This window comes from Pipra filicauda, unplaced genomic scaffold (genome assembly GCF_003945595.2).
Source record: "Pipra filicauda isolate LSUMZ 115617 unplaced genomic scaffold, ASM394559v2 scaffold144_size1929842_pilon, whole genome shotgun sequence".
Lineage (NCBI taxonomy): Eukaryota > Metazoa > Chordata > Aves > Passeriformes > Pipridae > Pipra > Pipra filicauda.
Window position 1 is genome coordinate 1,401,927 of NW_024103929.1, and position 26,665 is coordinate 1,428,591.

General features: G+C 39.7%; 1 protein-coding gene across 2 annotated transcripts; it reads left to right on the forward strand.

Annotated features, from left to right (window-relative positions):
- Window positions 1-8,175: 8,175 nt before the first annotated feature.
- TDRD15 (tudor domain containing 15) lies at window positions 8,176-20,160 on the forward strand. Of its 2 annotated transcripts, none has more exons than XM_027710191.2 (3): window positions 8,176-8,365; window positions 9,535-9,615; window positions 11,498-20,160. In XM_027710191.2, exon 3 carries the CDS (start codon window positions 11,503-11,505, stop codon window positions 17,473-17,475), a length of 5,973 nt encoding a protein of 1,990 aa, XP_027565992.2. In that variant the 5' UTR covers window positions 8,176-8,365; window positions 9,535-9,615; window positions 11,498-11,502; the 3' UTR covers window positions 17,476-20,160. The 2 variants fall into 2 exon arrangements, with proteins under 2 accessions (XP_027565992.2, XP_039234653.1); XM_039378719.1 differs by having other exon boundaries at window positions 11,502-20,160.
- The last annotated feature ends 6,505 nt before the right edge of the window (window positions 20,161-26,665 follow it).

Below are 26,665 nucleotides of genomic sequence, written 5' to 3' on the forward strand. Positions count from 1 at the left end.
AAAATCCTGTACTTCGATTCCAAGGATGGATCAGCACCCTGCAGCAATTAAAATTGCTGTAGTATATCATACTTATCCAGTATATTGTCTGGAAGACCGTAGTGGAGAAATGTTTTTTGTTTTCTGCTATATAAATAGCTCCAATTTACCAGAAAAAAATTAGTTTTAAGAGATTTTAACTTAAATTCTACTTCTAAACTCATCTCTAAATGGATTACAATATGTATGCAGATATCTCAGTACTCAGTGAACTTTCTCTGCTATCTGAAGGTAGGATTTGATCGTTCATTAAAAAGAGAACGAGTGCTGAAGCCCACACACATGTGAACATGTGAAGTGCTAATATGAAAGAGTAGGTTGTGCTGGAAGTACGAAAAGCACATGCATGTTGTAATTAATGTTGCCGAGGTTTTCTGGGGAAGGGGAACCACAATCCATTCCATCCTTATCGGTTAATGCCGGTGCCAGCAAGAGATGCTAAGAGGCTGGAGAGGGATCACAGGTCATCAGAAGAGCAGCACAAAGGAATTTCTGCCACTCTAGTCAGTAAGTCAACTTCATCAAGGGCTCAGTTTAAAGGCCTTTATGAAAACACATCTAGGACAGGGAATAAACAGGAGATGTACACTCACCTGCAGAGCTGTGATCGTATTGGCATCACTGAAACGTGGTGGGATGGCTCCTATGACTGGAGCATTGGATTGGAAGGATACAGGTTCTTCAGGAAGGGGAGGCGAGGAGGGACTGTCACCCTCTATGTCAGTGACCAGCTGGATTGGATGGACATCAGCCTGGGGATGGATAAGGAGCTGACTGAGAGCTTATGGGTCAGGATTAAAAGGAGGGCAAAGGCATGTGACATTTTAGTGGGGGTCTGCTACAGGTTGCCTGACATGGAAGACTGGCTGGATAAGGCCTTCTTTAGACAGGAGCAGCTTTACATTCACAAGCCCTGGTCCTCATGGGTGACTTCAATCACCCCAGTATTTGTTGGAAGGACAACACAGCAGGACTTAAGCAATCTAAAAGGTTCCTGAAATTCACTGACAATAACTTCCTTCTCCAAGTTATAGAGAAGCCAACAAGGAGAGGTGCTATGCTGGATCCTGTTCTCACCAACAAGGAGGGGTTGGTGGGGAATGTGAAGCTCAAGAGCAGCCTTGGCTGCAGTGACCAAGAAATGGTGGAGTCTCTTTGGGCAGTGAAGAGGGTGCACAGCAAGCTTACGACCCTGGATTTCAGGAGAGCAGTCTTTGGCTTGTTCAGAGATATGCTCCATTCTCATGAGACCTCACTTGGAGTACTGCGTTCATCTGTGGTGCCCCAACATAAGAAGGATGTGGAACTGTCAGAGGAAGTGCAGAGGAGGCCACAAAGATGATCAGAGGGCTGGAGCACCTCTCCTGTGAAGTCGGGCTGAGAGAGTTGGGGCTGTTCAGCCTGTAGCAGAGAAAGCACTGAGAAGACCTTATTGCGGCCTTCCAATACTTTAACATGGCCTATAAGAAAGATGGGGACAAACTTTTCAGCAGGGCCTGTTGCGACAGAACAAGGGGGAATGGCTTTAAACTGAAAGAGAGCAGATTTAGATTACACACAAGGAAGAAATTAATTACTATGAGGGTGGTGAGGCACCAGAACACGTTGCCCAGAGAAGTCGTGGATGCCCTACCCCTGTAAACAGTCGAGGTCATATTGGGCAGAGCTCTGAGCAACCTGATCTAATTGGAAGGCGTCCCTGTTCATTGCAGGGGGGTTGGACTAGATGACCTTTAAAGGTCCCTTGCAATCCAAACTATCCTATGATTCTGTGATCTTTAACGTCCCCTCTAACCCAAACCATTCCAAGATTCTATTGTTTGCACTATGATTTCAAATTTCATACAAATGGCCAATGACAAATGACAGAAAAGAGTTTAGAGAACTCGTTCTGTTTGTAAACAGAGACAAGATGTAAAATATTTAACAAGATGGATATAATGATTAACACGGTAGTCTAACATTGTAAGGTTTTTATGAAAAAACAAATACCAGACTAGCTTAAACCATGGACATCATCTTCTAAAAGATGCTGAGCACTGCTACAGCAAGAAATGAAGATATTCAACATCCCTGAATAGAAAGACCTTTTACAGATTATAAACTGCCACTATGAGATGGAGAAACTTAAGTTACCAGAGCCTTTTTATTTTCTGACATACGTTCTTATGTTTAAATGAAAATTGAGTATAGAGATTCCAGGTAAGACTATATTCCTTAAATATTATGTGTCCAGTGCACAAAGGCATAGACAGTGTCTGAGAAAAAAATAATTCCTTTGTTGAGAGTGGGGGAAGTTTGATTTTTTACTTGAGTGTCCAAAATTCACAAACAGGTTTGCTAAGATTTTGAGTATGAATTAAGATCAGTCAACTGCTGTCAGATCTGCATAATCCAAAATGTGTACCCGTGAAGACACCCATTGTGTTCACTAAATTCTGCAAGAGGCTGTGGCTCTTTCTTCACATACAGCTTGTAGGGTTGGGGTCAGAATTTAATTAAGTGATTGAAATGGACCATAGAAAAGGATAATGTTAAAAACCTATAAGATAATTCAGTTTCTCTTTTCAGAGACAATTAGATGATTTAATAGGTTTTGCTTCCATCTCTCAGCTCCTGTGACTTCATGACACATAGTTCAATTATTTCACCATCACTACATGACACAGTTTTTTTCCACTGTTTCACATTGAATTGAAATATTCAATATTTCAAATGACAAAATTGCCACTGCATATGCAAATTCCTTTACCCCCTCAGGATAAACTGTCAGAATTAAAAAAAAAACTTCAACCAACAAACCAACCATCATATTTTTGATGGACCGATCTTTAGAAATATAGTAACTGTACACAAAACGAAACTATTTGGATTTAAATAACCGAAATTATTATAGTTCTATTCTGAAGATGGTTAATACTTTTCCTGTATGGCCACTCAATCTCCTATTAGCCCTACTCCTGCACCACCATGCTGAAGAAATGAGAATTTACCCATGGAGTACCTAACTCTAACTTTCCTCTGGAGTGCTTTTACATTAGTTTTAGTCAAGAACAGGAGGTGAATCTCCCTACCATTCCCACTTACCCAGCTTTAGTTAGCAGTGTAGACCTATTCTACAGCAGGCAAACAAATTCTTTGGAATGAAACTAACTCAGAAATGCTTTTCAAATGCTAGAATACATCCAGTCCATGTGACTACACTAGAGCTAGTCTTAACTAATCCTCCCTCCCTTAATGTCCGCTGACTTGGATATTGGGTCACCAGCACTAATCATTTAACTCTGCAGATCTACTCAGGAATTCCTAATGTAAATGGTCCCTGACAGTCTTTCATCCCCTACAGCAGATCCAGGTACCAGAGTAAAACTGTAGTGCAGGGTTTTATGCACAACTCTGCATTCTGGGCCCAAATGGTAGTTAAGATGACATAGTGATTGTGACCTTACCACAGAGCCCCACCCTTTCAAATTGCACAGCAGAGAAACTCAGTCTCACCACTAAAAATGGCTCTGTACCTGCACAGCTGTACTGTTATGGTCTAACCCATATGGCAAAACTCATCTATTTGAAGAGGCCCCTTTAACAGAAATTCTACCTTCTGCTTTGTCCCACTATTTAACAAGTCTCAGTTTGTTCTTTCACCTGTAAAATGGCCATGTCTTCTGATGCAATGGGAAAATCTCTCTGCTCTGACACTAATTGCCACTGAAATGTGCAATGGGTATTTCAAGAAGCAACAGTATGGAAAGTGTCCCTGTCCATGGCAGGAGGGTGAAGCTTGATGACCTTAAGGTCCCTTTTAGCCCCAACCATTCTATAATTTTATCATCTACTACTGAAAGAATTTTGTAAAAGCTGTTTCTTCCCTCTGCTTTCTTATATGTAAGCTGCTCAGTAAATGAATAATTTCATATAAGTGATGATATTAACATAGTTTAAAAAAAAATCTAGAGGTGGTAAAATTGACATGTGATTTAGTAAAATATTTGAAATGAAATTTTGACTGTGTATTGAGTAAATAGGTACCATAAACAGATTGAAAACGTTTTGAGAATTACTTTAGATTACCTGAAAACTTTTAAAGTAGCTTCAAAAGGTGTGACGACCATTCTGGTGAAACTCTACAGCACATGCACCCTCATATTTCATTATGGGTCACACTGAATTGAACGCTCCTGTGCTCCTTCCTTCTACCGAAGAAAAACAACTGTATTTCCGAGCATCCTGCTAAACTCGTGGCTGCTTCTGCCACCTCGTGGCTATCGCCCACTTAACAGAAACATAAACCAAGAAAAACACATCGAGGACACACTTTGAAAAACAAAGTAGGAAAACGGGCACAAACTTTTGTTTTGAAATGACACTTTTGAGTCCCATTATTTTCAAGTTTGTTGACTACTAAAAAAACCAGCAAACTTTTTGGACTGACTTCAGTAAAAAAAGAAAAAGTGTTATACTGATCTTGCAGTATCAAAGTTTCAGAAGAGACACTGATTTTTTCAGGAAAACTTAATAGAACAATATGATTATTTTTATATCACATATTTCTAATTGTAAGTGTCATTGTTTAAAAAATAAACTTGAGCTGACCTGGAAAAAAAATCCATTTATGTGAGATTTATCTTAGGCAGAGGTGCTTTTACTCTTTATTTTCAGAACTCTGAAATGTTCTGTATTTCTGCTGTCACCACTCACTCAGATCTCTGTGTTACCTACATCTTCCCTTTTAAAGCTATTTATTTAAAACACAAACAAAAATGCTACAACAAGGAATGCTGCAGTGTATTTTAGAAAAGCAGCTCATTACATACAATAAAAAATGTTTCTGATAATCAGATATCACTGATCTATTTGCAGGTTTGCACAGTAATCAAGCTGAGAGAGATGGAACTAAGCCACAAAGTGCAAGTTCCTCTCCTATAAACTTTAGCATGTCATGAACTAACCAAAACCCATAGGAGACAGTTTAAAAGTACTTTGTTATGACAGGCCTCCTTCTTAAAAGTGAAGAAGTGTAATAGTTATCTATTTTAGAAACAGGTTTATGGTATTAATATTCAGAAACAATCTTAGCAAATCTGAGGACAGATGTCAGAATAGCTGTCGGGATCAAAAGCGGGATATGTGTTGCTTAATTCTCCTTCTCTCCCCATGTGGAATCAAAGCAGCTATGATCATTACATAATTCATTGTGAATGTCAGGTGCTGCAGACTGGGATTCATTCCAGTCAGCATACAAAGCATAGAACCAGCACCATGAGTGTTCAGCTATTTAGTCACACAGAAAGGAAACATTAAGGAGAAGATCAAGACTTAAACCCTTTTCTGTTTCTACACTGGGGAGATACTCTTATCCTCTTCCCTTCCTTGGAGGTAGGTAGTTAACTATTTTTTTCCCCACAATGAATTCAGCAAGACACTTTTATTTTAAAACTCAAACAGAAGAGAAGATGCTGATGATTCCTCTCCTCCTTTATGTGGTATCTTACAGATTGCAGTGTTGTCTTGTAATTTTTCTACTGCTCAAATCAAAGCAAATACATAATTACTAACTGCCAAGAACAACCTAAGAAGGCTGCAGACTATTTTTGGTGTTTAGACTGCAAGATGAACGTCCATGTCATCCAAAAGACATCCTTTGGGTAATATTTTTCAGTATGGCCCTCAGTTTTGACAACAAAGGATAACGCTGTCTTATGTTCCCTCCACTCAAAACCAGTTTTCTTAAGTGTTGGAAGTTAGCTAGAACTGTGATTAGATATTCATTATCTGAGTTCAACAAGTTTACTCAAACAGTGCTATGTTCTACCTACTGGCAGGCAGCTGGCAGCAGAGCTTCACTTATGATCTTCTGTTAAACTCTAGAAGAAAGCTTTTATTTTCCTTATACTATGCTTGAATCTGTAAGGAAAATGAGTACTCGTTCCTCTACACAGAGTTTCACAGTCCACCATTTCCTACAGAATAAAAGTGGGTATAAACAGACTCTTCATCCCATGAGCACAGAAGGCTCATGAAGTGTGTTCCTTGTTCAGTAGTTTCATACAAAGAAAAACTTGAGGTTCACTTTTGGGGTTTTGTCTTAGTCAAGATTTGTTAAGAGCAAAGCCTCACACAACAAAATTCTTTTTCAACTGTATTTTACTTCTGTCAATGAAATATAATCTTACTAGAGTTTGTTAATTATCATCTAGCATCAAGTAAAATTACATAGATAAGTTCAGTCGGAGCTTCAAAGCACCTTAGAGAACAGAAAATTTCAGTATTACACAGTTTTTATCAGCCTACTGTTATGCTAAAAACACTGGTATTCTATCTTTTTTATTCAAAGCGACACAAGAATGCTCAGATGTTTGAAAAGGTTCTCCAAAGTCTTTAGATACACTGCACGTCCATCTCTTTAGAATAGTTTTCTGGTAATAAGATGTGTACTCAAGGAAATTTGGAATAGTCTTAAAAGACAGCCCACTTAAAAGCCCAACCAGTACACAGAACACAGCATCTCAAGTAAACAGTTCCCTTAAAAAATAAATAAACGTGTGGCATACACTAAGGTGATAAGTTACTTGCCATTCCAGAATGTAAATGTTACAAACCCATTTACTTGTAAGACTAGAGAAGCTTCTTGAAGTCTGCACCTTCTGTAGAGAGGTACCTGCTGAGGGCAAGATGCTTTCTGTGGGAAGGCCTTCTGGAGGAGCTGCCTAAAGAAAAGTACGCACATTCAAACCCTGAAGAGTGTTGCTGTTACCTAGGGGGACAAAAATAGAAAAAAAAAGGAAACAAAAAAACCTCCTGATATGGGCTGAGTCCAAAATGGAAAGTACAGAGGGGAGTGCACAGGACATTAGTGTGTTACATTAGGAAAATAAACAACTTTACTGTTCAGAATGAGTGTGTACAATGTTACTTTCTGTTAAAGAAGTAAACAGACCAGAAAAAACTCAAAGTAATTAGAAATTAGAAACTGGAGTTTTCCAGTAGTGGAATTCTGTTGACCAATGTAAGAATGCAAGAATAAACTAGGCATTTTATCCATAAATACACAGTTGAAGTTCAATCAGTGATAAACCTCTATAACCTTTGTTCTGAGTAGTTCTTACAAATACTTGACCAGGATAAACATGACCACTTACCTGCAAAATCAAATTAAGAGCTCCTGTAAATTTCAGCGTTAATCCAAGTAGCTCCAATACCACTTTAAATGTATATTATACAGACTTTAACGTATTAGCTGTATTTGAAAATTGCAATCTCCAAGTATTGTAAACCCGGCTTTTCTCTCTAAACTTTGCAAAGGGGAACTATAGTGCAGCAACCCTGACCAGTGTGGGGGGGGGAAGGGTAAAAATTGAAGGTAAACCCTTAGAAATTATTATACAGAGGCGAACTCTTTTCTTAAGAGTGCAATCAATTATAGACACACCAGCATGTTAATACTTACAGGATACAGCAAATTAAGTTTTCTTATTGTGACCACTTAAGCTTATATTCTTTGTAAAAAAAAAACAAAACAAAACAAAAAAAACCACAAAAAAAACCACAAAACCCGAAAAAACCCCAAAAAAACCCAAAAAACCAAACCAAACAAAACCACCACAAATCTAAACCATTCAAGACTGCCTCCAATCCCCCCCCTCCCCAAAAAAAAAAAAAAAAGGCCAGACATGCACTCAAAAGCAAGTGAGGGCAGCACTTTGCAGCCCGTTAAGATGTACTTTTCACAGCCTGGAGAATTTCTTTCCGCCAATGGGAAAGAACAGGAGCTCTCAAGTTCTCTTGAGGCAGCTACAGGAGACTCATAAACCCACGGACACTTTACTCAAACTTTAGGGAACACCTTATAAATGACAACTGCAACGTGAAAACTCAACGGGAAAATAACAACTAAACAAACAAAACCCAGAAACAAACAACAGGAGAAGGCACGACTTTATACGGAAAGCCAACGAACCCCGCACCGCCCCCACGCAGAAAGGCGGGATTCGAACCGCCGACCTCCCCTCCAGCCCCGTCCTCCTCACGACCGGCGCGAAGGGCGCGGGCGGTGCCGCGGCGCACGCGCGTTCCCGGGCAGCGTGTGCCCGCCGCGCGCTGCGCCGCCATTTTGGGCGTGGGGTGCGAGCGGTGGTGGGGCTGTGGTGTTGTGATCCTGTGCTGGCGCCTCTGGCTCTCGCACGGTGCTGTCTCGCCCGTGAGCGGTGAGGAAGCCGCGGCAGTTGCTGAGGGGTGCTGTTCTTCCCTCTCGGGTCTCGCCTGGCGGTGGCAGCGTCCGCGCGGTGCGGGGCCGGGCCGCGCCCTACTCCGTGCCGGCTCCTCTCAGGTAGGCGCGGCGTCAGACAGCCCGGGGCAGAGCGGCTGCTTCGGAACATGTCCCTCATGTCCTGCACTTGGTTGCATTTAAAAGCCCTTTTTGTTGTGCCGTGTGTTGCCTGTATGGTAGGTGGTGCGTTACACAGCGTGCATTTTGGTGTCTAAAGCGTTGCAAGCAAAAGTAAGTTGAGTGGCCGCTCCTGCTTAGAAAGTAGGTCGTAGACACCTGCATTGTACTTCTCGGACTGGGGTGGGTTTTTGAGCTGCAGTGGAAAAAGAGTGGTCAGACCATGCTTTTAGGAAGGTGGATTCAGTTTTGTAATTTTTTTTTTTGTGTGCGATTTTAAGGTTATAGTTAAGCTAGGTGTGAGGAACTCTTACAAGGTGTGTTTGTTGGGCAGGAGGAGGATTTAGAGAATCACAGAATGGTTTGGGATGGAAGGGACCTTAAAGATCATCCAGTTCCAACCCCCTGCCAAGGGCAGGAACACCTTTCCTTAGACCAGGTTGATCAGAGCCCGTCCAGGCTGGCCTTAAACACTTCAGGGGCGGGGCATCCACAAATTCTCTGGGCACCCTCACTGTAAAGAATTTCTTCCTAATATCTAATCTAAAACTGCTCTCTCAACTGGGAGCCGTTCCCCCTTGTCCTATTGCTCTATACCATTGTAAAAGTCCCTCTCCACCTCTTTTGTAGCCCCTCTAGGTACTTGAAGGTGCTGTAAGGTCTCTCTGGAGCCTTCTCTTTTCCAGGCTGAACAGCCCTAGCTCCCACAGCCTGTCTCCGTGGAAAAGGTGCTCCAGCCCTTTCATCTTTGTTCATCTTTGTGGCCTCCTCTAGATCCTCTCTAACATGTCCCCATCTTTCCTTTGCTGAGAACCCCAGAGCTGGATGCAGCACTGTAGGTGGGGTCTCAGTAGGGTGGGGCGGAGGGGGATAATCCCTTTCCTCTGCCTGCCCCCCATGGTGCTTTTGAGGCAGCCCAGGATATGTTTGGCTTTCTGGGCTGCGAACACAGAGTGCTGGCTCATGTTGAGCTTCTCGTGAACAAACACTCTTAAGACTTCATCCTCAGCGCTGCTTTTGATAAGAGAAGTAGTAAAGGAATTTAGTTTAGTTATGATTCTCTGATGATTTTTCTACCATCCTAATGATTTGTCTACCATCTTTCTTTGTAGAGAGATGCAGAGTTGTTAATAATGGGCTGCTTTTCCTTTAGAAGGTGTCTTCTGAGTGAGTAAGCCTTAAGTAGTGGAAAGGTAAGTAAATAGCAAAAGATTATTTTTGTAAACTGTAGAAATGTGACTGTATCAGTGTGCTGCTGTTATTTGGGCTGTAGTAACAGGCAAGTAAATGTTGATGCCAAATTGTTTTAATTTGTTATGTATTTATGTAGGCAGGGCTTTGTTTCAGTGAAGGAGGAAAAAAAAGGCCCCAGAGCATCAGTAATGCCCCTTCAAAAGTTTGATTCTCTGTAGTGATCAGGTCTTTATTCCCAGCAGAGAGAACCCTTCTCTGAAGGCTGTTTTCTTTCATTAACCCCCCCCCCCCTCCCCCCCGAATTTACTTTTCTGTTACAGGGAAAAGTGATAGAAAAGGGCCTTGTTGGAGCATGTATTTGGCAGATCTGGGTTTGGTACTGCTTTTGCTGTGAGGGTTTTTTTTGGTGGCTAGTGGTTTTAGATTTTTGAGGGTTTTTCTTTGTTGGTTTTAGATGTGATGTATTCTTTGTCCTTCTGCCCTCCTGCTTTATAGTAGGAGTTCTCATTTATTTATTAGGGATTTTTTAATTATTTTTTGTGGAAGTAAAATGATAGGAAGCAATATTTGTTCTGAGGAGAGCTTGGGTAGTCACTTCATGTATGCTTATGATGAAAACTCTCATGGCAGTTCCACTGAAGATTTTTTGCAGGCCGGGGAAGATCTTGCCCTAATAACTTGTTATTGAAACTGAAAGTTTAAATTTCAGCTTTACATAAAAATTCATAAATCGAGATTATTGTCCACTCTCTCCTTGTGTGTTTATCCACTGTTTTTGCATTTTGTTGTCTACCTCTGATTACTTTGTTAGAGGTTTATTTAAGGGAATTGCTTGATGAAATTATGGTCATGGCCAGCATTTTTAGACAATGTGAAATCACAGATCCATTGAGTCATTGACTTATGAATTGAACTGGAAACTGAGTTTAAAGACCAGATTATAGATGAAGATCAGAAAAATATCTGAATGTTTTGAAGATACTTAAACTGTCAGAATTGGAACGTTGAGACAGTATAAAACACAGCTGGCACAATTGTTACTTGATGGAAAGTGAAGAAGTGTTGCACATGATGATGTGCTTAGTATGTTCTTGTAATTATGAGAATTTAAAATATACTATTGCTGTAAGTGATAGTATAGAGAGAGCCAGAGTATGTAAACAGTAAAGCACAGAATTATAAAATGTCAGTGATTTGAAGAAATGATTTAGACAGAAAAAGCAGGGTGAGTCCTTGGTCACTGACATGCTAAAAAGAAAGAGAAACAGACTGAAAGTACTTTTGCAGGTAAGGTCTGTTTGTAACTGCAGTTTCAGTGCAATGAAACACTGAATTGCATCTCCTTTGGAGAGTTTTGCAATTAAATTTACTGGATGTAAGTAGCAGTTATGAGATGAGCAGACATTACATAAATGACAGGAATTGCTTTCCACTCTTTTTTTTCTTTGAGCTGACACACCTTTCTTTGAGAAAAAATACAGTCTTCTTGCTTGTCTGTCCTGCCAGATTCCGCATTTCTGCATGTCCATTACCTCCCTTGTCCCCCTAGTTTTTTGATATAATCTTAAATTGTCTCTGTTATTCTGGGAGCAGCCTTTTAGTTAGAAGTTAATCTCAAGTGATAGAATTAGCCTGTAGCCACAAGAGTGAATCCAGAGGTACTTTCTTCATGTTATCTGAGCATGTCTTTCAAAGGGAATTGTGTCAAATGTATCCCAGTTGCATAAAACATGACATTCTAAAATGTTTAGCATGCATTTTAACCAGAATTTTAAGAATATGCTATTACAAGATTTTGAAAACAAATGCCACGTGAGGAATTAGTTGCAAAGAAAAAAATATGGAAAATTATCAGGATGATCATACTTCTTTTCTTTGCAGACAGGATGGAATCTCTGACTCCTTTACCGGACCCAGGAGATATGAAATTGGAGATAAATCACATAGAATGCCATCCTGAGTGCTTGGTTATAATGTTCCATGCTCAATACAACACAGGGTGTGAGCCTGACTATTACATACTGCAGAATGAAATACAGCGTGTGTTCAAAGTGAAAGAGGATGTTTGCACTGGTGGATCTTGTTTGGTGGAAGACACAGAAGGAGAATGGCATAGAGGAAGAGTTCTGGGAAAGAAAGGGACTATCTGTGAGGCTTTTCTTATAGACGCTGGATATGTGTTGGCAGTTGAGGAAACACATGTTGCTGCTGCTTGTGATGAATTGTTTCAGCTGCCTCCAAAGGTGGTTTTGGGTGTTTTTGCAAGCATACTTCCTCTTGGAGACAAATGGAGTCCAAACGCCATTAACTATTTTTCATCTCTAGTGGGATTACAGATTACAGGACACGTGAAGGCTGTTATACCACACCAGGTGTTTATTCTAGAAGTGCCAAAGATTATTACTGATGTTCTTGAATTGAAGTTAGGTAAATTTATTGATGGAGATTCATTTTGTCTTATTGTAGAAACTTTAAGAGTGTTGCCCCAAGGAGTGCTTTGTAATAGAATGCCGGAACTATTGAAACAGAAGTATCCAGTCAGGGAGTTGTTTACCTTAAATAAGTCTGAGAAACCAACGAATTTTTGGCATGTTCCACATGAACTCTTTCCATGTCTACCTGTTGGCAGTGAAGAAAATGTAAAAATAACTGGTGCAGTGAGCCCAAATAAATTTTATTGTCAGATACAGAAGTGGCAGAAACAGCTGGAAGATTTGACTGGAGCTATGCATTTGTACTATGAAGCTCTTGTTGGAGAAAATACTACATCTTGTGATAGTTTAGGGCTACTTTGTGCTGCCAAGAGGCAAAATGGGCAGTGGCATAGAGGAGTGATAAAACAAATTCTCTCTGAGCACGTGGAAGTCTGGTTTATGGATTTTGGTGCTACTGAAGCTGTGCCACCTAGTTGTGTTCAGAAACTTCGAGCTGAGTTCATAACATTACCAATGATTTCATTTCCATGTGCACTGTCTTGTTTTGGTAGTCAGGATGAAACAGTAATAAAATTTCAGCTGAAAGACCTTGTGCAGGCCTTGATAGGACAAACTTCTGTGTGTGCCCATGTTGATTTCTACAGTAACACAGAACATTTGTATTATATTACGCTGCAAAAACAAGATCTTGGAATTAATGCTAAGCATCCTGAAAACTTGAATGAGGTAGCTGCATCATGTGACTCGCTTTTGGAAACAAAACTCACAAGTATTGCTGTAAACTACAAACCATGTCCTGAGAGATACAATTCGTTTAAGAATTTTACTGGAAATAAAGATACAAAAACCTGCTTACCTGAACGGGATATTTCTTTCTCCAACCACTGCAAAAGAGAAGAGATGCAAATGAATTCTTTCTATCAAGCTTTTGTGGTACATATCATAAATCCATCTGACTTTTGGATTCAAACTTGTAGGTACCGGAATGAGTTTCAGGCCTTGATGACAAATATTGGCCACACGTACAGTCAATGTGGAGCTGATGAAATGGTCCTTAAAAAGCCAGAACCGGGGTTGCTGTGCTGTACCCGGTATAGCGGAGATGGGTGTTATTACCGGGCTGTTGTCATAAAAGTGCTTCATGCAAACATTACTGTTCGTTTTTTGGATTTTGGAAATACAGATACGGTACCCTGTCACCATGTGAAAATATTACTTCCTCAGTTTTCTGATTTACCAGCTTTAGCTATGGGTTGTTCCCTTGCTTGCACGTTTCCTGTTGATGGTGTGTGGGTTAAAAAAGAAACTGATTTCTTTAAAAGTGTAGTGCTGAACAAACTACTGCTGCTTCATGTCATTGGAAAGCAAAACAACAAGTACATTGTTAATGTGCATTGTATTGGTTTGCAGCAAGGAAGTGTTGCTGTGTGTATGGTTCAAGCTGGATATGCTGAATACCGGGAAAAGCCACCACATTCTGTTCCAAGGTCAGCACAAAAAAGGCACAACTGTAAAAAATCAAAAATCAATGCAGAGAGCACTGGTAATATTCATAAAAGTAAGATATCTGCAAATGGAAACGTACTTCAGACAGAAGAATCATTAAGTGTGTCTCCAATACCTAGAAAATCTGTTGTACCATCCTGTTTTGGAGAAGGTGCTGTCTCTAAAATGCATAAATCGGTATGTGAGGAAAAATTGTTCTATAAAGAGTTTGTGTTTAAACCAGGAGATGTTTTTGAAGTGGTATGTTCTTGCATTTTTTCCCCATCAGATTTTTCATGTCAGTTGCAAAGCAAACTGCCAGAGCTAAGTAACTTAATGGGACAAATTCAGACTTACTATGAAGATCATACCAGTCCTTACAAAACCGGACAGGTTGCCTGTGTTGTTAAATGTCCCAAAGATGGGAAGTGGTACAGAGCAACTGTTGTGCAGCAGGTGTCTACAGATGAAGTTGATGTGGTTTTTGTAGACTATGGTTATCGAGAAAGAGTTTTACTTAAAGATCTTCAGGCTGTTCTTCCAGATTTCCTAACTCTGGAAAGTCAGGCATTTCGATGTGGGCTTAAAAATGTACCCTTACAAACTGAGTCACTCACTTGGTGTGAAGAAATGCACAGACAATTTGAAGACTTCATTTCTTCTTCTAGAGGACCACTGACTTGTGTCATTTATGCTCTTGTTCTCGTGAGCCCCAGCTGTTTATGCAATGTTGTTGACTTACAGACTCCACTTACTAGTGCAGAGGAATTCCTCAGAGAACGTGGTCTCATCCAGTCTGAGTATGTTGGACTGAAAAACCTTGCATCTTTAGGTTCTCTGTACAGTTTTTGCTACTCATCTTTTAATATAAAAGTTGGCAGTGAGGAGGAGGTTTATATAACTCACATAAATAATCCTTCAAAATTCTACTGTCAGCTTAATCGAAACACTGAAACTGTGGAGGCATTGATGAAGAGAATTAGTGACCTAAGTAAAGCATTAAATAATGCAAAGTATGATACCAGCAATACACGATTATGTATAGCCAGATATTTTGAAGATGGTCTCTTTTACAGAGCTTTAGCTTTTCCTGTGGAAGCGACATCCTATGTATGGGCTCACTATGTGGATTTTGGAAATAAGAGTGTGGTGGAGAGAGACCAGTTGATGCCCATTCCAGACTCTGCAACTGACCTAATATTTACACCTATGCAAGCTATTAAATGCTGTCTGTCAGATTTTAGGGGGAAAAAAATTCCAGCAAGCATTACTAGATGGTTTGAGGAAAGATTTCTTGGTAAACTGCTGAAGGCTGTAATTTTATCCAGAGAATCGGATGGAAAGATTGTTGTGGAGTTGTATGATGGTCAGCTCAATGTAAGTCAAAAACTTAAAGAAAAAATGTCAGAAGAGCAGGCACAGAAAAGCTGTATGGGACAATTTAGAAGTTATGGAGGAGTGAGCTGTCACATAGAAGATGGCAAAGAAATTAATAAAGTAAATGTTAAAAATCCTGAAATACTTAAATTGGAAACCAAAGTGAAATGCCAAGTATATGATGACCAGACAGATACTAGAGAGAATTTTGGAGATGAAGAGCAAAGTGCATGTAGCACATCAAAATTGTGTAGTGGATCCTTAGAACAGCAAACTTTACAGAACAGCAAAGAGCCAGGCTTTAGAAATACTTTCAGTGCTGTTCTGGAGAACAGAAAACCTCTGATTGGAGAACCCGCTTCTGACTCACTCTCTTATTCTGCTTTAACTTCAAAGGAAATAAATGTAAATGCTCTCTCTGAATCTCATAATGAAAGACTACATTGTACTGGTCAGCAGGAAAGGAGTAATAAAAATACACCCACATTAATCAGTCTTCCTCAACGTGAGATACAGATGAATACCGAAGTAGCAGTTTATGTTTCTCATATGAATAGTCTATCAAGTTTCTATGTTCACCTTGCGGAGGATGAAAACTTAATAGTAAAATTAGCAAATGATTTAAATGAAAGCTTGGAGAATAGGAGTCTTGAAAATTGCTTAGATGAGCTCATGGTAGGAGATCTCATAGTTGCAGAGCATGAGGCTGATTGTTTTTACTATAGAGCAGTTATTAAAACTCTGAAATCAGGAAACTCCTTTGAGGTAGAGTTTATTGACTATGGTAATGCTGCAGTTGTAAGTTCATCAAACATCTGCAGGATTCCAGAAGAGTTCTTAGCTCTGCCAAGGTTTAGTGTTCATTGTTTTCTTAGCAATGTAAAAAGCGTTCCTGGTGAAAGCTGGACTAAGGAAAGTGCTGCTTATTTAACAAGAAAATTAAGTAATGAGCTAGTTACTTGCAAGTTCTTACAGCAGCATGGAGAGCAATGGGAAATAGATGTAATTTGTGATGGAAAGTCTGTGTCTAATGACCTTCTGCAGGAAATAGACGAGGCAGGGTGGCAAAACGCACAAATGTGTCATTGTGACAATAGGCCAAACCAAAATGGTAATCCTCAAGATAGAAGGTCTGGGAATGGTTTAGATGGTCAAAGTAAAACTGAGGCTGTTAGGATGAAAAATACTCCCCAAACCCCCATAAGTATCCTTCATCAAGTTATAAATTTTGGACAAATAGAAGCAGCAGAAGTGGTTAATATTTTGGAGACCGGAGAATTTTATGTACAGTTAGTTACAAATTTGCAAATACTGCATGAGTTAAATGTAATGCTTGACAAAGAAGCACAAAGAAGTGATTTGCTTAGAGTGGATGATATTGAAAAAGGACTGGAATGCATGACACAATCTGAAAAGAACTTTAGGTGGTATCGATCAAAAGTGATAGAGAAATTTGTCAGGGAGAAGTTAATGCTAGTTTTTCTCATGGATTATGGCACGTGCGAAATGGTGTCCTTAAATAATGCAAAGATGCTCAGTGATGAGATTAAAAATGTTCCTAAACAAGCTGTGTTTTGTAAATGGATTTGGTTTAAAAACCTGAAGAAAATTCAGTTTGACCATGTATTAAATGCACTCCTGGATTCTGAAATAAGGATCTTGTTTTTGAGGTTTTTGAAATCCTCTGGTATCTGGGAGGTAGATATTTTAATAGGGGAAGTTATGTTTCAGGAGTATTTGAACCAGTTCTTAAGCCATTGTCAGACAATTGTTGGACCAGAAAAATCCAGAAGTACAAACTGTAAAGAACTTGGTATGTCATTCAAGATAAATTCAGTCATGTGGATGCTGCTGCAAAGTGGCAGAACATATCCGGGGTTTGCCACTGCAGTTACTGATCCTTCAAACTTCAGTGTCCAGTTTGAAGTCTTCTTTGATTGCATGCAAAAGTTGTCCTTGCTGCTCTCTGATGTTCCTGACAACTTGCCAGCTCTCCCAAAAGAACATGTGACCCCTGGTGCCAACTGCTTGATCAAATTTGGACTGAAAGCAGAGTGGTACAGGGTAGAAATTAGTGAAGTAACAAGTCAGTCTGTTGTTCTTACATTTATTGATTATGGCTTTCTGAAGAGCATTCCTTACTCTGAAATCCATGAACTTAAAGTTATTCCAGAAAGTCTGTTTTACTTGCCACGCTTGGCACAGTCTTGCTCTTTGCATGATGCAGTTCCTGCCCAAGGGGAACACTGGAGTGATGAAGCTATACTTTTGTTTCAGAAGCTTCTTCTTAAACCGTTTCTGATATTTCATTTCATCCACTATGGCTCAGAAATGAAATTAGAGGTGGATGTTCTGTACGATGACAGCAGTCTAGCTGATGTCTTAATTGCTGCTGGCCATGCAGTCTGCTCTCAGAGTAGGTGCTGCCCCATTCCGGTTGACAGTCTTAAATCAGAAGAAACAGATTGGCAGCCTGAGTGTCCAGATTCTAGTTACTGTGCTTCCCTTTGTGAACCAGATTATAATTACGCTGAAAATTCTGATTTTGCTGACAGAAGTTAGGCAAAGAAGAGAAAAACTGTCTGAAGCACAGGACTATAATACTTGAAACTATAATAGTTTCAAGTAAGGAAGTCTAGTAAAGTGACTGCTGGAGTATCATTAACAAGGGATCTGAGTTCACACAACACTGAAAGAAAAAATAACCTGCAAAAGATGAACAATACTGTGAAGACATTAGGATTTTTTCAGCATTATGATGATAAGAAAAGTAAAGTTGACATAATACAGAGTAAATCTGCAAGCAGAAGCACTGTCTGAGACTTGTGATTCGAATGTTCTGCAGTCTGGGAAGTGTGTGAAGATACTGTCAAAAGAATTAGTTAAATAATGAATAGACTGCAGTTAGGAAAGCACTACTTCAATGCAAAAAAGAATACAGATACTGCTCTTGGTATATATTTTTTCTCCAAGATCTCTCGTTATATTTAGACAGTCGTGTCTTTGACAAACCTTTCTGTTGGAATGTTCTTGCAGTTTTTGTGTGTCTATGTGTAAAACTTTATTTGCATTAACATCTGTTTTACAGTGGTGTTGTCTCCTCCTTGTTTTGAATGTTCAGAAAATGAAGATGCGAAACATATCCTTCTCTTTGTTTCTGATTCTGAAGTTTCCATGTAAGAATAGTTTGTCTCATTAGGGGAATGTTTACTAATAATAATCCAGAAACCTGGATCCCCATTTATGGGAGGAACGTGAATTAAGTTGTTGTCAGTTAACTCTTGATGTACAGATGCTATTGACCCATCTTAAGGTTCTCTTGGTATCTGAGTTGCATCACAGTTGGGGTCATTCACTCTGCTGAGCATGTGTTCCATTGATCTCTCTCCTTCATCCTCCTCCTCATCTGTCAGAATGAGGAGAGGAAGTTTTCTCTGAGCACTTAGTCAAGTCAGGATACTGTTTTTACCTTAAAGGGAAACATTGGGAGCCTTTGCTTTTTTTCTTCTGTGTAGGAGGAGGATATTTCAGAACTGAAAAGTGATGGCATACTGTATATGGCTTAGAAGAGTTTTTTTTTTTTCAATATCCATTCTGAAATGGTAAGAATTTGTCAGCTGTCAGCTGATTATTTATTTTTCCCCTCACTTCCTTCCTCAGTTGTTTGGACAAAGATAAAGCATGAAGAGGCCTGAAGTATGAGGGGTTTTCTTTGTATTGTGATTGTTTGAATTTCACTGAGAAAATGAATGCAACCCTAATGATAGACAACACATCTAATGCATCTCTGTAATGAGATTTAAGAACACACAACCCCCTGCTCCTCCCCCCCATCCCATATCACGATGTATTTAACTAATATGAAAACCTGACAGCTCTATCGGGAAAGCGAAATCTAATTTTTTTTAAGGGAGAGAGACGTGTCTGGGAAAGTCAAATAAATAAGAAGTAAGACAATGCCAACTGATCTTTCTTTACAAGGTTTTCTCTGCTGATGAATTTTACATAAAGAAAGCATGCAAATATTTTCAGTGTACAAGTAAAAAATGCCCATTAGTAACAAATCAGAAAACGTGTAAGGTAAAATTTCTTAAATACTATCTAAAGTATCAGAAATTTTATGTTAATGTATTGATTAAATAGAGGGGTTTTTTTTAACAGTTTGTGATTAACTGTTTTCTTTATATTGCACTGTTTCTTTGTATTGCAGAATTTCAAGGTTTTTGTATTTAAAAAAGTTTACCTTGTCAATACTTTGATATACTGCTTGCTCTTAGGATAAAACACAAAGTCGTACTGTGCAGTGTTACTTGTGTTGAGTGATGATTGCACTTGCTACACTGGGCTATGTTCATTGTAGTGCCAAGTAATAATTTTCATCTAGAGGCACTAACACTTAAGGGTTAGTTAACTCTGATTCTAACTTCTGGCTGTCTTTCAGTTGGAAAAGTGTTTGAGTGTCTCTTCTTTTTAAAAATCATTTGGATACCCTAAATTCCAAATATTAGATTTATTTGCAAGAATATGTGGGTTTTTTTAACTTGTAATGAGACTAGCTCATCATAGTATTTCTGTTTCTGAAGGTCTGATTCTCAAAGTGCTTCAAGGAGAAACTAGATAATTGAAAGCATTTTCGGGATTATACTATACCTGTAAATACAGAAAATGTCTTGTTGCCACTGTTGATGTTGATGCAGATTTTCAGAAGTGTGTTACACAGATGTGATATGATCATTAGAGTAAGTTGCTGGGATGTCTCGCTGTGATTTTTATGCCCAGTCTTCTTTCTTTAGTGTGTACCTCTCCTGTCCCCAGCCTCAGCTGTAATAGCATTTTACTTGTAAGTAGGAGAAGCTGTAGTTAGAACCTAGTGGAAAGAAGGTGTCGTTTATTAATGATGTGGAAGTTTAGGTGTGGTAAGTTAGGTGAGTTTTTGTATTTGTTTTAGGGCAAGCATAATGCTGAACACACACGCACTACTTTGCATAGTAATTAATTTTTTTGGTAAAGTTTAATTTGAAACTACTTTTTATCATTTGGTTGAATTTCCTAAGTGGGTTTCTGTGTTTGTTTATACTGTGTCATTGATTACTGTGATTATTTTTATTTTTAATCCATGAAGTTGATAAGAACTAGTTTCATTTGTTTGGAATTAAATGTTCCTGTGTATACTGCCTTTCTGTTGTGAATTAAACAAAAAAATGCTAAAAATAATAAATAAATAAAATGCTTATTTTCTGTGTGTAACTTGCCTTGCCTAAGACATTCTGAATATTTTGAAGCTTTCTGTGACCGTCGAGGTTGGTGAATGCATTGGAAAACACCTGAAGCTACATCAGTATGTTCTTTGTTGGACGGTGCCAAGGAACAATCCTTGCCCTCTGGGCCAGCAGCTGTGGCATGTGTTATATCTGCCCTGTGCTGAATCAAGGTTTGGTTTTGAGTGCTGTAGAAATGACGCCACGTTTCTGCCCATGCAGTTTGCAAGATGAGATGCCAGCCAAGCTCAGCCTGCCTCTGCCTTGTCCTGGGCAGGTGTGCTCTCGCTGGCACACTCTGTAAAGGCAGACAGGCCTTACCTGCTGGGTGGGCAAACTGCTACAGTACCATTGTAACAGGTACTGGAGGGGGAGAGGTGTGCAGAATTTTTTCTATTCAGATAGTATTAACTGAGTTTTAGTAGCTTACCATGCAGTGTTACTCCCTAGAGGAAGTACCTCCTCCTGATTTTGCTGAATATTTCTGGCTGATTTAGGAGTAACTATAGTCTATTTCCAGAGGAAATGTGTTCAGACCTGAGCCACCAGAAACTGTGGGCCTGAGAGGAGGAGACTGGAAGTCATGTAGGAAAAGAGGCAGAGAATGAAAAAGTTTCACTGGGGGGTAGGAGGTGGGTGGTTCAGGCACTTTTAAATGGCTGACTAGTTACTGAATATTTGTATGGGTCAGGCAACATAAAAGTTTTGGCTTTCAGACAGAAATGTAGGTTTCAGTGCTAACTTAGTGTGTAAGGATTTTTAAAATTTACAATAAAAAGGAAATTAAATAGGAGTGTAGAGTTTGAAGAAGAGCTCTTAAAAACTAACAAGTTATCATCTATTTCATAAAGGCAAATTTAAGGATGGAAAAGAGCCTTTGACAGTGCTTTTAATTATTCATAATGTTTGCAGAGAATTGCATGTGTGTGCTTGGGTGTTTTTTGTTAGCTGCAGATCAAAGTCTGGGGACAAGTTTTACCACTGTCCATAGACAAATACACTTCTTGAACTTACTTTTTGCTGCCCCTGTGGCGCCTTATTTATGGCCACATTCCTCCCAGATAAACAGCCCATCGCAAATGTAATGACTGTATCCAAATCAGTGGATCAGAGTATACACGTAACAGCACAATAGCCAAGGGCTAATCTGAGCAATGCCCCCCTCCCAACCCTAGTGCTGGTCAAGGCCTGACTCAAACTAGGTTTGGAAAAACCTAATTTCTGTAGTTAATATGTAAATATGACTATGAGTCAATTATCTTACTCCATAAATAGTCCAGGAAAGCCCAGGGCCCGATGGGTTCTCCTGCACAACAGCTGGGAATAATTTTTTGCATCGAGTATGTGTGGGGCAGCAGGAAACGCTTGATGTGAAAGGAGCTCGTGGATTCACCTGGGAGGTGTTTGTAGGGTGGCAGTGCCTCCTGAAGGCACACAGGGATAAGCTCCTGCCAGTGTGCGACAGGCAGCTTGTCCCGATGGATCCTGTGAGCTGCACTGACACCTGCCGGCCCTGTGCACGCAGGAATCGCTCCTGGCGGCGCCTGCAGTGCTCACCCCGCCCTTGAATGTCCATTAAGTGAAGATCTCTCTGCTTTTGGCCTGAGAAAAGGTGAATCCTGGATTACTGCGTCCAACCGTCCGCTCCTCAGCACAGGAAAGACACGGGACCGTTGGAGCGGGTCCAGAGGAGGCCACAAAGACGCTCAGAGGGCTGGATTACCTCTCCTCTGTAGACAGACTGAGAGACATGGGCTTCCATTTGGAGAAGAGGAGGCTACATGGAGGCCTTCCAGTAGCCTTCCAGTACCTAAAGGGAGTCTGCAAGAAAGCTGAGGACAAACTTTTTAGCAGGGCCTGGTGCAATACGAGAAGGGATAGTGGTTTAAACTAAAAGAGGGTAGATTTAGAGTAGATACAAGGAAAAAGTTTTTTACTATGAGGGTGGTTAAACAGTGGCATAGGTTGTCCAGAGAGAGGGTGGATGTTCCATCCCTCAGAACACCTAAGAGCAGGTTGGACAGGACTCTGAGCAATCTGACCTAGTTGAAAATGTCCCTGCATGTAGCACAGGGATTGCACTAGATGAGCCTTAAAGGTCACTTCCAACCCAAATAATTCTATGATTTGAAGATAGGCAGCGTGGGAGAAAAAGGTTGGAGATACTGTTTTAGGGGACACCTGATATAAGAAGACATTTGGTGGCAAAATCCTGCTATCTGTAGAGAAATAGATACTGTGTTTGCTGACTGGGTATTCAAAACCACTTAAAAATGCACGTTCCCATTAATGCTCACTAAATGTCTATTTCTCAGTTGTTTGAAAACATTTTAAAATCTCATTTTTTTTTTATTTCTCTTCAAGAATCAATTTTTTCCATAATAAACATTGAGAAAACAAAATCATGAAAATATTTATTCAGCTCTGAACTGACTTTAGGGATAGCTATCTCGATTCCTGCAGATATAATAAGAAAGTTTCTAGGACTACTATGTCTAGATCTGCATCATGAAGGAATTAAAACTGTGATTGCAGCATATTTTTAGTGAGCAATAAACACTAGGAATCCTACTGGGCGACCCTGAAATATAATTAGGCCTAGTTTGTGAAATTATTTTGCTGCGAATACAAAGAAATGGAATAAAAGTGGGGTTTAAATGGGTTTAATATTCCTTTTTTTTGTACTTTAAAGGAATACCAAGGTGTTAAGAGAGAAAACACTATTTGACAGACTTTGATTCTGATTAATTCTTTAGTGTTTAATCACCCTGATTTCATAAGAGTTTGAACTTAACACATAATATATGATCAAGCCCTTTAATTATGTTTATTTTCTTTTAAGCCATGGAGCCATTGATCTCCTCTAATCTGACATTCCATATAACATGGAATTTCACTTACTTTTGCATTAAGCCACTATTCCCCCTTCTGGCTCCAAGGGTTCAAACCTTCATCTCTCATTTCCCACCTTCAAGCTATAAGCTCGCTGCTGACCCCCTTGAAGCTGTTTCACTGTACTAAAAGTATTAAAGAACTGTAATATGTCTCTCTCTCTCTAGCCACAGGAGTCAGGTCTAGGAGCTAGACAATATCTTGAGTGGGGGAAACCTATGCTCCAGGTTCTCCTCAAAGGAATTCTTTTGCATTTTTATATGAAACACTAGAAACAACTCTGGGAGCAGACACTAGGACTTTCATAATCCAGTGATGTTCCCTGCATTTTGCACCCTTTATTTCCCCTCATTAATTTTGGATCCTTTTCTGCAAAGCAGGACACCTTTAGCAAGAGAGATCAAATGACTGATAGCTCTTTGATTAAAGCACACACCTGAAAGAAATTAAAAATAAGAAAAGGAAAATAAAAAGACCAACTTTAGTCTGAAACAGAGAATTATCTTTGCATTTTCTTCTCTTGGATTGACTGCACCAGCCTACTTCCTAGTAGAGTGTATCCTCATTTTTTATTTTAAAAGATATAGCACAGTAGACTATGAGGCAAATTAGTTTTATGAGAAGCTAAAGGGCTGTGAATGAGTGGATGGAAGAACCTACCTGCAGCATAAGTTGGCTAATCTCAGGTCAGTGTTTCTGGTTGGCTGATTTAGGCATTTCTCCCTTCAAACTCATGAGTCATTAAGAGCATATCCTGAAACATCTGCTCTGTGCCATGGGCTCTGGAGTGTGCTCTAATAGCCAGATGAAACAGTTAAGTGAAACTTAGTATGCCTTATTTTGTGCTTAATGAGAAGTAATGCCTTACAAAAAGTTTATGGCACTAGATCCAGTGAAGGGCTTGGTTTGGGTTTCGTTTCTCAGGCACAGAAACCTTTGGGGGGAACGCGAAGGCTTCCTGTAGACTGTATGGGGAGAAGTCTGATCCATCAATGTCATATTTAAAACAATCTACATATTGGACATGGTAAAATGTGAGGATGAGAATGTATTCTAAGTTTTATACCTTTCTAGAGCAAGGTACTTTGTGTGGAGTAAGTAGAGACATCTGTCTGTGCAGTGTCCCTGAGCTACACATCTGAAAACAGCTCATTCTACACAGTGAAAGTCATTCATAAAATACATCCACCAGTTAAGTAGATAATGCACATTTTTCATACAGTGTATACTGTTTACATCACTTGCTCAGCTACTTGTTCAAAGAACAAGTTCCTATTAAACCCTTAGCCACAACCCATGGAAAGCATCTACAGACTATGACATTTTGAGAAGGAACAGTTTCCCTTCTTTCTGAAGCTGTGCAGCAGTGCGGGAAGGCATTTGGGATCCCTTGTGCAAAAGAGGAAAAGGTATGATTTGGTAGCCTGGCTGCAGGGCACAGAACTAGAGGGATTAAGATGTGTGGTCTAAACACTTGCTTCTGTGACCTGATCACTGCTTTGTCCACAGAACAGTTTCAAGAGGAGGGAATGAAAAGATTACTTATGTCATTATAGCTTGATGATAGAAGGTATGTTTTTGGACACTGTCAAGCTGAAAACAGTTCTCATTTTCTAGGTGAATGACTTAACCATTAAGCTGCTGATTATTAAGTGATTACTACAGTCTTCTCTGTCAACTCATAAAAAAAAAAAGAAAAAATAGCGTAGGAGCACTGCCCCATGTTTTATACAAAGTGGTCTCTCAGAGTAGCCTTTTCATAACTGGGGACCCCTAAGAGCTAGAAAGTAAGAAAGACTGCTTTTTGGATGCTTGGCTCCTAAAGGATATCAGTTGAAAAAAGCCCATGCTTAGATTCCGAGTGTATGTTGGGAGCGCTGAGGTGCCGAGACTGAAGTAGTTCAGGGCATGCTGGGGAGTATAGTTCCCAGTGCCTGGGGAATTGGGAAATTGGACAGGGAGTCGGGTTGTAATTGCAGGTGCTTGCAGGTACAGCAGGTGCTGAACAAGGTGTTTTAAAAAAAAAGTTTGAACCTGGACAATACAATTCTGCTTAATGCTTGCTGTAATATTTTATTACATTTGGTCCATGCACCCTAACTCACGCAGTTAGTTTTCTTCAGAAATATTTAATGTATTTTTAAAATCAAACTTACTTTTGATAGGTTTTTTTCCCACCAAAAATTGACACTTTCTCGTGTTCAAGGATGGATTAGGAAGATTGAGCTAAGGACGACTTTTGAGCAACCTGGACACACACAAGTCCACGGGAGGGACACCTGGAATGGAACAACCCTGTACAACAGTCCAAACTGGGAACTGGCTGGCTAGAAGGCAGCTCTGCAGCAAAAGGGAGATGTATCCAAAATCAGATGTTTGAGCTTCTGATGAAGGTTGAATGGGAGTGAGCAGTGTGCCTGTGTGGTGAGGACATCTGCCCACAGACTGGGCTGGGTTTAATCAGTCTTCAACTACCTAAACTGAAGGTACAGAGAAAACAGCCAGACTTTTCTCAGGGATGTGCAGTAGAAGGTGGAAAAATAATGGACACAATTTGGAGCAAGGGAAATTTCAGACAGATAGAAGAGGGAAAAAAAAATATTCCCAGTGAGACTAGCTAAGCACGGGCACAGTTTGCCTGGAGAGGCTTTGGCTTTCTCATTCCTTGGAGATACAGACCCTTGACTGACCAAGGCCCTGGACATCCTGTCCTGGCTTTGAAGTTGCCCGTGCTTTGAGCACAGGTTTCTACTCACAGGTTACCCTGGTACTTTGAGCAGGGGTCAGACCACATGGCCTTGAGAGGCCCATTCCAGCATTACTTACTCTTTGATTAACTGTTATATTCTTGGATTATGCACAGTGTATTGTACAAATACCTGAACTAATTTTAGGTGATTAAGTTTGGAAACATGGTTTCTCTGTAGTAACTAAGCTTGATCCCATTTGGGCAACTGGATTCATGCTCAGTACTAGACTTTGTATCATATTCAGGCTACTTCATAGCAACACATATATATATATATATATGATAATACAGCATAGACGTAGTATAGACATACCCAATTACCACCATGCCACTCTCCAGGAACCAATATCCTTTACCAGAACTATCAATAACAGGGCCTCATCATCAGGTGATTGAACAAAGTCAGAAAATATACCGTAGCACCAAAAAGCCCTTTTCCTAGATCATTTCTTTCAAATTTACATGTCATCTGGTGTAATGGCTTTTTCCCAGCAAGTAACTTCTATGGACATTTATGATTAGGAGTGTAAATTTGTCTGATCTAAAAGAGTTTATTAATAAACAGGTATCTTATTTTGACAATGACTGTTCGTTCCATCCAGACAGAAAGAATTCACAGTGAGCTTTTACCTCTTCTCTGTTATTTTTACACTCCAAGTATTTTTCAAGAAGGAGGTTTTCAGTTTAAGGGAATGGACAGTCACCTAACAAATCTTCTTGGTACTAATAATACTAATTTTTGAGTGGACCATGTTTGTAGGATATCTTACAACATTATTATACATGATATATATACATAAATACAGTGAAATATTTTTAGTCAGCTTTTACTTTATAACCTTTCAACAGAATT

Coding starts and splice junctions, on each gene's coding strand:
- TDRD15 (XM_027710191.2), top strand. CDS start 11,503: ATGGAATCTCTGACTCCTTTACCGGACCCAGGAGATATGAAATTGGAG.